The sequence below is a fragment of the Phyllobates terribilis genome, unplaced genomic scaffold, assembly GCF_046119375.1.
Source record: "Phyllobates terribilis strain yellow unplaced genomic scaffold, ASM4611937v1 Scaffold_2__4_contigs__length_985480577, whole genome shotgun sequence".
Taxonomy (NCBI): Eukaryota; Metazoa; Chordata; class Amphibia; order Anura; family Dendrobatidae; genus Phyllobates; species Phyllobates terribilis.
The window spans coordinates 969,608,825-969,621,096 of NW_027362762.1; the positions used below are offsets into that span (position 1 = coordinate 969,608,825).

Sequence of the window (12,272 nt, forward strand, 5' to 3'; positions counted from 1 at the left end):
TATAATACAGGATGTAACTCAGGATCAGTAATGTAATGTATGTACACAGTGACTGCACCAGCAGAATAGTGAGTGCAGCTCTGGAGTATAATACAGGATGTAACTCAGGATCAGTAATGTAATGTATGTACACAGTGACTGCACCAGCAGAATAGTGAGTGCAGCTCTGGAGTATAATACAGGATGTAACTCAGGATCAGTAATGTAATGTATGTACACAGTGACTGCACCAGCAGAATAGTGAGTGCAGCTCTGGAGTATAATACAGGATGTAACTCAGGATCAGTAATGTAATGTATGTGCACAGTGACTGCACCAGCAGAATAGTGAGTGCAGCTCTGGAGTATAATACAGGATGTAACTCAGGATCAGTAATGTAATGTATGTACACAGTGACTGCACCAGCAGAATAGTGAGTGCAGCTCTGGAGTATAATACAGGATGTAACTCAGGATCAGTAATGTAATGTATGTACACAGTGACTGCACCAGCGGAATAGTGAGTGCAGCTCTGGAGTATAATACAGGATGTAACTCAGGATCAGTAATGTAATGTATGTACACAGTGACTGCACCAGAAGAATAGTGAGTGCAGCTCTGGAGTATAATACAGGATGTAACTCAGGATCAGTAATGTAATGTATATACACAGTGACTGCACCAGCAGAATAGTGAGTGCAGCTCTGGAGTATAATACAGGATGTAACTCAGGATCAGTAATGTAATGTATGTACACAGTGACTGCACCAGCAGAATAGTGAGTGCAGCTCTGGAGTATAATACAGGATGTAACTCAGGATCAGTAATGTAATGTATATACACAGTGACTGCACCAGCAGAATAGTGAGTGCAGCTCTGGAGTATAATACAGGATGTAACTCAGGATCAGTAATGTAATGTATGTACACAGTGACTGCACCAGCGGAATAGTGAGTGCAGCTCTGGAGTATAATACAGGATGTAACTCAGGATCAGTAATGTAATGTATGTACACAGTGACTGCACCAGCGGAATAGTGAGTGCAGCTCTGGAGTATAATACAGGATGTAACTCAGGATCAGTAATGTAATGTATGTACACAGTGACTGCACCAGCAGAATAGTGAGTGCAGCTCTGGAGTATAATACAGGATGTAACTCAGGATCAGTAATGTAATGTATGTACACAGTGACTGCACCAGCAGAATAGTGAGTGCAGCTCTGGAGTATAATACAGGATGTAACTCAGGATCAGTAATGTAATGTATGTGCACAGTGACTGCACCAGCAGAATAGTGAGTGCAGCTCTGGAGTATAATACAGGATGTAACTCAGGATCAGTAATGTAATGTATGTACACAGTGACTGCACCAGCGGAATAGTGAGTGCAGCTCTGGAGTATAATACAGGATGTAACTCAGGATCAGTAATGTAATGTATGTACACAGTGACTGCACCAGCAGAATAGTGAGTGCAGCTCTGGAGTATAATACAGGATGTAACTCAGGATCAGTAATGTAATGTATGTGCACAGTGACTGCACCAGCAGAATAGTGAGTGCAGCTCTGGAGTATAATACAGGAGCTAACTCAGGATCAGTAATGTAATGTATGTACACAGTGACTGCACCAGCAGAATAGTGAGTGCAGCTCTGGAGTATAATACAGGATGTAACTCAGAATCAGTAATGTAATGTATGTACACAGTGACTGCACCAGCAGAATAGTGAGTGCAGCTCTGGGGTATAATACAGGAGGTAACTCCGGATCAGTAATGTAATGTATGTACACAGTGACTGCACCAGCAGAATAGTGAGTGCAGCTCTGGAGTATAATACAGGATGTAACTCAGGATCAGTAATGTAATGTATGTACACAGTGACTGCACCAGCAGAATAGTGAGCGCAGCTCTGGAGTATAATACAGGATGTAACTCAGGATCAGTAATGTAATGTATGTACACAGTGACTGCACCAGCAGAATAGTGAGCGCAGCTCTGGAGTATAATACAGGATGTAACTCAGGATCAGTAATGTAAGGTATGTACACAGTGACTGCACCAGCAGAATAGTGAGTGCAGCTCTGGAGTATAATACAGGAGGTAACTCAGGATCAGTAATGTAATGTATGTACACAGTGACTGCACCAGCAGAATAGTGAGTGCAGCTCTGGAGTATAATACAGGATGTAACTCAGCATCTGTAATGTAATGAATGTACACAGCGACTCCACCAGCAGAATAGTGAGTGCAGCTCTGGAGTATAATACAGGAGGTAACTCAGGATCAGTAATGTAATGTATGTACACAGCGACTGCACCAGTAGAATAGTGAGTGCAGCTCTGGAGTATAATACAGGATGTAACTCAGGGTCAGTAATGTAATGTATGTACACAGTGACTGCACCAGCAGAATAGTGAGTGCAGCTCTGGAGTATAATACAGGATGTAACTCAGGATCAGTAATGTAATGTATGTACACAGTGACTGCACCAGCAGAATAGTGAGTGCAGCTCTGGAGTATAATACAGGATGTAACTCAGGATCAGTAATGTAATGTATGAACACAGTGACTCCACCAGCAGAATAGTGAGTGCAGCTCTGGAGTATAATACAGGAGGTAACTCAGGATCAGTAATGTTATGTATGTACACAGTGACTGCACCAGCAGAATAGTGAGTGCAGCTCTGGAGTATAATACAGGATGTAACTCAGCATCTGTAATGTAATGAATGTACACAGTGACTCCACCAGCAGAATAGTGAGTGCAGCTCTGGAGTATAATACAGGATGTAACTCAGGATCAGTAATGTATGTACACAGTGACTGCACCAGTAGAATAGTGAGTGCAGCTCTGGAGTATAATAAAGGATGTAACTCAGGGTCAGTAATGTAATGTATGTACACAGTGACTGCACCAGCAGAATAGTGAGTGCAGCTCTGGAGTATAATACAGGAGGTAACTCAGGATCAGTAATGTAATGTATGTACACAGTGACTCCACCAGCAGAATAGTGAGTGCAGCTCTGGAGTATAATACAGGAGGTAACTCAGGATCAGTAATGTAATGTATGTACACAGTGACTGCACCAGCGGAATAGTGAGTGCAGCTCTGGAGTATAATACAGGATGTAACTCAGGATCAGTAATGTATGTACACAGTGACTGCACCAGCAGAATAGTGAGTGCAGCTCTGGAGTATAATACAGGATGTAACTCAGGATCAGTAATGTAATGTATGTACACAGTGACTGCACCAGCAGAATAGTGAGTGCAGCTCTGGAGTATAATACAGGAGGTAACTCAGGATCAGTAATGTAAGGTATGTACACAGTGACTGCACCAGCAGAATAGTGAGTGCAGCTCTGGAGTATAATACAGGATGTAACTCAGGGTCAGTAATGTAATGTATGTACACAGTGACTGCACCAGCAGAATAGTGAGTGCAGCTCTGGAGTATAATACAGGAGGTAACTCAGGATCAGTAATGTAAGGTATGTACACAGTGACTGCACCAGCAGAATAGTGAGTGCAGCTCTGGAGTATAATACAGGAGGTAACTCAGGATCAGTAATGTAAGGTATGTACACAGTGACTGCACCAGCAGAATAGTGAGTGCAGCTCTGGAGTATAATACAGGATGTAACTCAGCATCTGTAATGTAATGAATGTACACAGTGACTCCACCAGCAGAATAGTGAGTGCAGCTCTGGAGTATAATACAGGAGGTAACTCAGGATCAGTAATGTATGTATACAGTGACTGCACCAGCAGAATAGTGAGTGCAGCTCTGGGGTATAATACAGGAGGTAACTCAGGATCAGTAATGTAATGTATGTACACAGTGACTGCACCAGCAGAATAGTGAGTGCAGCTCTGGGGTATAATACAGGAGGTAACTCAGGATCAGTAATGTAATGTATGTACACAGTGACTGCACCAGCAGAATAGTGAGTGCAGCTCTGGAGTATAATACAGGATGTAACTCAGGATCAGTAATGTAATGTATGAACACAGTGACTCCACCAGCAGAATAGTGAGTGCAGCTCTGGAGTATAATACAGGAGGTAACTCAGGATCAGTAATGTAATGTATGTACACAGTGACTGCACCAGCAGAATAGTGAGTGCAGCTCTGGAGTATAATAAAGGATGTAACTCAACATCTGTAATGTAATGAATGTACACAGTGACTCCACCAGCAGAATAGTGAGTGCAGCTCTGGAGTATAATACAGGATGTAACTCAGGATCAGTAATGTAATGTATGTACACAGTGACTGCACCAGTAGAATAGTGAGTGCAACTCTGGAGTATAATACAGGATGTAACTCAGGGTCAGTAATGTAATGTATGTACACAGTGACTGCACCAGCAGAATAGTGAGTGCAGCTCTGGAGTATAATACAGGATGTAACTCAGGGTCAGTAATGTAATGTATGTACACAGTGACTGCACCAGCAGAATAGTGAGTGCAGCGCTGGAGTATAATACAGGAGGTAACTCAGGATCAGTAATGTAAGGTATGTACACAGTGACTGCACCAGCAGAATAGTGAGTGCAGCTCTGGAGTATAATACAGGAGGCAACTCAGGATCAGTAATGTAAGGTATGTACACAGTGACTGCACCAGCAGAATAGTGAGTGCAGCTCTGGAGTATAATACAGGATGTAACTCAGCATCTGTAATGTAATGAATGTACACAGTGACTCCACCAGCAGAATAGTGAGTGCAGCTCTGGAGTATAATACAGGATGTAACTCAGGGTCAGTAATGTAATGTATGTACACAGTGACTGCACCAGCAGAATAGTGAGTGCAGCTCTGGAGTATAATACAGGAGGTAACTCAGGATCAGTAATGTAAGGTATGTACACAGTGACTGCACCAGCAGAATAGTGAGTGCAGCTCTGGAGTATAATACAGGAGGCAACTCAGGATCAGTAATGTAAGGTATGTACACAGTGACTGCACCAGCAGAATAGTGAGTGCAGCTCTGGAGTATAATACAGGATGTAACTCAGCATCTGTAATGTAATGAATGTACACAGTGACTCCACCAGCAGAATAGTGAGTGCAGCTCTGGAGTATAATACAGGAGGTAACTCAGGATCAGTAATGTATGTATACAGTGACTGCACCAGCAGAATAGTGAGTGCAGCTCTGGGGTATAATACAGGAGGTAACTCAGGATCAGTAATGTAATGTATGTACACAGTGACTGCACCAGCAGAATAGTGAGTGCAGCTCTGGGGTATAATACAGGAGGTAACTCAGGATCAGTAATGTAATGTATGTACACAGTGACTGCACCAGCAGAATAGTGAGTGCAGCTCTGGAGTATAATACAGGATGTAACTCAGGATCAGTAATGTAATGTATGTACACAGTGACTGCACCAGCAGAATAGTGAGTGCAGCTCTGGAGTATAATACAGGAGGTAACTCAGGATCAGTAATGTAATGTATGTACACAGTGACTGCACCAGCAGAATAGTGAGTGCAGCTCTGGAGTATAATACAGGATGTAACTCAGCATCAGTAATGTAATGTATGTACACAGTGACTGCACCAGCAGAATAGTGAGTGCAGCTCTGGAGTATAATACAGGATGTAACTCAGGATCAGTAATGTAATGTATGTACACAGTGACTGCACCAGCAGAATAGTGAGTGCAGCTCTGGAGTATAATACAGGAGGTAACTCAGGATCAGTAATGTAATGTATGTACACAGTGACTGCACCAGCAGAATAGTGAGTGCAGCTCTGGAGTATAATACAGGATGTAACTCAGGATCAGTAATGTAATGTATGTACACAGTGACTGCACCAGCAGAATAGTGAGTGCAGCTCTGGAGTATAATACAGGATATAACTCAGGATCAGTAATGTAATGAACGTACACAGTGACTGCACCAGCAGAATAGTGAGTGCAGCTCTGGAGTATAATACAGGAGGTAACTCAGGATCAGTAATGTAATGTATGTACACAGTGACTGCACCAGCAGAATAGTGAGTGCAGCTCTGGAGTATAATACAGGATATAAATCAGGATCAGTAATGTAATGTATGTACACAGTGACTGCACCAGCAGAATAGTGAGTGCAGCTCTGGAGTATAATACAGGAGGTAACTCAGGATCAGTAATGTAAGGTATGTACACAGTGACTGCACCAGCAGAATAGTGAGTGCAGCTCTGGAGTATAATACAGGATGTAACTCAGCATCTGTAATGTAATGAATGTACACAGTGACTGCACCAGCAGAATAGTGAGTGCAGCTCTGGAGTATAATACAGGATGTAACTCAGGATCAGTAATGTAATGTATGTGCACAGTGACTGCACCAGCAGAATAGTGAGTGCAGCTCTGGAGTATAATACAGGATGTAACTCAGGATCAGTAATGTAATGTATGTACACAGTGACTGCACCAGCGGAATAGTGAGTGCAGCTCTGGAGTATAATACAGGATGTAACTCAGGATCAGTAATGTAATGTATGTACACAGTGACTGCACCAGCAGAATAGTGAGTGCAGCTCTGGAGTATAATACAGGATGTAACTCAGGATCAGTAATGTAATGTATGTGCACAGTGACTGCACCAGCAGAATAGTGAGTGCAGCTCTGGAGTATAATACAGGAGCTAACTCAGGATCAGTAATGTAATGTATGTACACAGTGACTGCACCAGCAGAATAGTGAGTGCAGCTCTGGAGTATAATACAGGATGTAACTCAGAATCAGTAATGTAATGTATGTACACAGTGACTGCACCAGCAGAATAGTGAGTGCAGCTGTGGGGTATAATACAGGATGTAACTCAGGATCAGTAATGTAATGTATGTACACAGTGACTGCACCAGCAGAATAGTGAGCGCAGCTCTGGAGTATAATACAGGATGTAACTCAGGATCAGTAATGTAATGTATGTACACAGTGACTGCACCAGCAGAATAGTGAGCGCAGCTCTGGAGTATAATACAGGATGTAACTCAGGATCAGTAATGTAAGGTATGTACACAGTGACTGCACCAGCAGAATAGTGAGTGCAGCTCTGGAGTATAATACAGGAGGTAACTCAGGATCAGTAATGTAATGTATGTACACAGTGACTGCACCAGCAGAATAGTGAGTGCAGCTCTGGAGTATAATACAGGATGTAACTCAGCATCTGTAATGTAATGAATGTACACAGTGACTCCACCAGCAGAATAGTGAGTGCAGCTCTGGAGTATAATACAGGATGTAACTCAGGATCAGTAATGTAATGTATGTACACAGTGACTGCACCAGTAGAATAGTGAGTGCAGCTCTGGAGTATAATACAGGATGTAACTCAGGGTCAGTAATGTAATGTATGTACACAGTGACTGCACCAGCAGAATAGTGAGTGCAGCTCTGGAGTATAATACAGGATGTAACTCAGGATCAGTAATGTAATGTATGTACACAGTGACTGCACCAGCAGAATAGTGAGTGCAGCTCTGGAGTATAATACAGGATGTAACTCAGGATCAGTAATGTAATGTATGAACACAGTGACTCCACCAGCAGAATAGTGAGTGCAGCTCTGGAGTATAATACAGGAGGTAACTCAGGATCAGTAATGTAATGTATGTACACAGTGACTGCACCAGCAGAATAGTGAGTGCAGCTCTGGAGTATAATACAGGATGTAACTCAGCATCTGTAATGTAATGAATGTACACAGTGACTCCACCAGCAGAATAGTGAGTGCAGCTCTGGAGTATAATACAGGATGTAACTCAGGATCAGTAATGTATGTACACAGTGACTGCACCAGTAGAATAGTGAGTGCAGCTCTGGAGTATAATAAAGGATGTAACTCAGGGTCAGTAATGTAATGTATGTACACAGTGACTGCACCAGCAGAATAGTGAGTGCAGCTCTGGAGTATAATACAGGAGGTAACTCAGGATCAGTAATGTAAGGCATGTACACAGTGACTGCACCAGCAGAATAGTGAGTGCAGCTCTGGAGTATAATACAGGAGGTAACTCAGGATCAGTAATGTAAGGTATGTACACAGTGACTGCACCAGCAGAATAGTGAGTGCAGCTCTGGAGTATAATACAGGATGTAACTCAGCATCTGTAATGTAATGAATGTACACAGTGACTCCACCAGCAGAATAGTGAGTGCAGCTCTGGAGTATAATACAGGAGGTAACTCAGGATCAGTAATGTATGTATACAGTGACTGCACCAGCAGAATAGTGAGTGCAGCTCTGGGGTATAATACAGGAGGTAACTCAGGATCAGTAATGTAATGTATGTACACAGTGACTGCACCAGCAGAATAGTGAGTGCAGCTCTGGGGTATAATACAGGAGGTAACTCAGGATCAGTAATGTAATGTATGTACACAGTGACTGCACCAGCAGAATAGTGAGTGCAGCTCTGGAGTATAATACAGGATGTAACTCAGGATCAGTAATGTAATGTATGAACACAGTGACTCCACCAGCAGAATAGTGAGTGCAGCTCTGGAGTATAATACAGGAGGTAACTCAGGATCAGTAATGTAATGTATGTACACAGTGACTGCACCAGCAGAATAGTGAGTGCAGCTCTGGAGTATAATAAAGGATGTAACTCAACATCTGTAATGTAATGAATGTACACAGTGACTCCACCAGCAGAATAGTGAGTGCAGCTCTGGAGTATAATACAGGATGTAACTCAGGATCAGTAATGTATGTACACAGTGACTGCACCAGTAGAATAGTGAGTGCAGCTCTGGAGTATAATACAGGATGTAACTCAGCATCAGTAATGTAATGTATGTACACAGTGACTGCACCAGCAGAATAGTGAGTGCAGCTCTGGAGTATAATACAGGATGTAACTCAGGATCAGTAATGTAATGTATGTACACAGTGACTGCACCAGCAGAATAGTGAGTGCAGCTCTGGAGTATAATACAGGAGGTAACTCAGGATCAGTAATGTAATGTATGTACACAGTGACTGCACCAGCAGAATAGTGAGTGCAGCTCTGGAGTATAATACAGGATGTAACTCAGGATCAGTAATGTAATGTATGTACACAGTGACTGCACCAGCAGAATAGTGAGTGCAGCTCTGGAGTATAATACAGGATGTAACTCAGGATCAGTAATGTAATGTATGTACACAGTGACTGCACCAGCAGAATAGTGAGTGCAGCTCTGGAGTATAATACAGGATATAACTCAGGATCAGTAATGTAATGAACGTACACAGTGACTGCACCAGCAGAATAGTGAGTGCAGCTCTGGAGTATAATACAGGAGGTAACTCAGGATCAGTAATGTAATGTATGTACACAGTGACTGCACCAGCAGAATAGTGAGTGCAGCTCTGGAGTATAATACAGGAGGTAACTCAGGATCAGTAATGAATGTACACAGTGACTCCACCAGCAGAATAGTGAGTGCAGCTCTGGAGTATAATACAGGAGGTAACTCAGGATCAGTAATGTATGTACACAGTGACTGCACCAGCAGAATAGTGAGTGCAGCTCTGGAGTATAATACAGGAGGTAACTCAGGATCAGTAATGTAATGTATGTACACAGTGACTGCACCAGCAGAATAGTGAGTGCAGCTCTGGGGTATGATACAGGAGGTAACTCAGGATCAGTAATGTAATGTATGCACACAGTGACTGCACCAGCAGAATAGTGAGTGCAGCTCTGGAGTATAATACAGGAGGTAACTCAGGATCAGTAATGTAATGTATGCACACAGTGACTGCACCAGCAGAATAGTGAGTGCAGCTCTGGAGTATAATACAGGATATCTTTATTTTATCTCTCTTTCTATACTATGACATGACTTTCAGAGATTTGCCTTTTAAAGGACGGATTACCTGGGTTTTTTAATGGCAAATCTATAAAGTAAGCCGTGGACATGTCAGGGATGAGGATTCGTCAGTGTGTTCTCAGCACAGAGCAATTAGTTGGAGGCTACCCAGCTTCATCACTGACTCAACATGACATGTGATTTCTATTATGTCCTGTGGGGAAATGAAATTATGGCGGCACTTTCAGACATGGTTGTGATCGTTGTCAGTTGTTTGTGACTTTTCCCTATGGGAAATATTAGAAGCCACGTTGGGCTGCAGCAGTGCGGGCTCTCTATCTACCAGGCACATGTGTACGGACCGCCGGCCGCTCCCCCACCTGTAATCTCCTGTATCGTGTCTGCGAACTGTTTTCCTCTTACCGTTCCTTGTTAAATCTCAGGGAATGGAGCACAGCTGGGCGCTTCTGCCTCAGGCTCCACAAGTGCAGCGTCTCGTCGGCACATGCAGCGACCAAGGCACCCTGCGGACACAAGGAACATGGTAACCAGCGCGGCACACCGGTGACATTGTGCTAGAGGCAGGATGGAAATAATACCTGGGTGACGGGACGGTGTCAGCTGTGTTACCTATGGGCAGGGTGGCCCTGTGTGACTCTCCAGCTGGGGGCCATCTGCCACGTGCCTCATGACCCATCTGTGACCCCGGACACCACGACTGAGCCGAGCTCATGTACCAGATGTCAGTGATATAATAAGCGGCATGTCCGTCAGGCAGATACCGCACTGGCACGGGTGTGTGCCCATCCTAGCGCCCTCCGGTGGAATCTCACAAAACCATCATCATTCCTGTGGATTGTCCCCAGCTGAGGGCAATAACCAGGGAAAATCCTGCTGGTACCTATAGAAATCCAGATGGAACCGCAGCGGCTCCGGACCTCGCAGGGAACAGTTCACACGTCGCTTTCCGTCTGTCACCAAGTGTCCGGATGGCGTCGCTATAGGTTCATGATATATTTTTGTGTTATTTTTTAGCTACTGAAAAAAACGAGTCTGAGGGATCAGCCTATTGGGGCGGGGGTCCTAGACCAGCACTGGGATCCAGTTACCACCACAAAAGCCTATATCGGATGGAGGTCCTAGACCAGAACTAGGATCCGGTGAGCACCACAAAAGTCTATGGGGTGGGGGGGGTCCTAGACTAGCACTAATATCCGGTGAGCACCACAGAAGCCTATGGGGGGGTCCTAGACCAGCACTAATATCCGGTGAGCACCACAGAAGCCTATGGGGGGGTCCTAGACCAGCACTGTGATCCGGTGACGGAGGCCATAGTTATGCAAGTTATATACAGTGTGAGTGCTGATTATTGGAGCGGCATATAGGATAGATGATTCCACGCTGCGGCCCTCCAATATCACACATTATACAGGTGGAGGAATTTATTAATCTTTTGTAGCCAAATTTGCGCAATTGTTGGGACTTTTTTTTTAATTAATTTTTTCAAAAGTGGGCGGAGTTGAGCAGGAGGGGCGTGGTCATCAACAGTTTGACAAATTAAGTTTAAAGGAGCGATCCAGAAAAAAAAGCCTAGATGGTTATAAATGAAAATAAAGACGTCTTACAGATCCCCCACTAGATCTGTAGCAGTGCCGATCCCAGATCCATCTCTGTACTTCCCCACAGCCGATCATGTGTCCTTTAGCCATGTGACTGCTACAGCCAACCAGTGACTGGCCGCAGTGGTCATGTGACTTCACAGCACTTGATCAATGACAGGGTAAGAATGGAGAAAAATATGGGATCAGGATGAGTCAGCAGTGGATCAGTGAGGAATGATTGGTCTCTCTAAGGTTGGAAACAGAAAATGATGCAAAAAAAGTTATTTTTTCTCCCAATCAGTTTAATGAAATGTTAGTGAATCTCCCCCAATGCCGTGCTGTGCCCCCATACTCGGCGCCCCCGTACTCGGCGCCCCCGTACTCGGCGCCCCCGGTGGAGGTGGCAGTATGAGGGTTCAGAGGACGCTTACCTCATTGATTAGGAACTGGAGATGCAGGACGGCCGCGCCGCTCTCATGCTGGCAATGGCAGTCAACGCCAGGTCGACCCAGTCTGAGACTGATGGTTAAGGATTTTACCAGTGAACCATTATAAAGTAATTAACACTTTCAGTGCCACAACTAGGTGAAGAGCAATATGAAGCAGTGGTGGAATACCAGTACGACCCTCCATATTGGGGGCGCACACAGAGAACACGTTTTCCCACTAGACCCCCGTTCCAATGGTCTGTGAAGGACCCAGTGATCATACACTTATCCCATGGGGCGGGGGGGGACATTCCTTTGTGTGTGTGCCCCTTTAAGGTATTAGCAGGTTACGTTGTGATCACACAATGGCTATCTGGTGACTCATCCGTCAGGTGATGAGGGTCCTCTCTTACCTACTTGTGGGGGGTATCCTGCACAGGTACAATTCTGACTATAAGGCCTCGGCC

The 12,272-nt window shown here is 44.2% G+C and overlaps 1 protein-coding gene across 9 annotated transcripts in view; it reads right to left on the reverse strand.

Annotated features, from left to right (window-relative positions):
- Positions 1-12,272, reverse strand: part of STXBP5L (syntaxin binding protein 5L) — a 604,719-nt gene that overhangs the window by 444,856 nt on the left and 147,591 nt on the right. For all 9 annotated transcript variants that reach the window (XM_073668710.1, XM_073668706.1, XM_073668709.1 and 6 more), the window contains exons 3-4: positions 11,809-11,890; positions 10,200-10,300 (exon numbers count right to left, since the gene is read on the reverse strand). In XM_073668710.1, the coding sequence (XP_073524811.1) occupies positions 10,200-10,300; positions 11,809-11,890 (183 nt within the window). The remainder of the gene's footprint in view (positions 1-10,199; positions 10,301-11,808; positions 11,891-12,272) is intronic.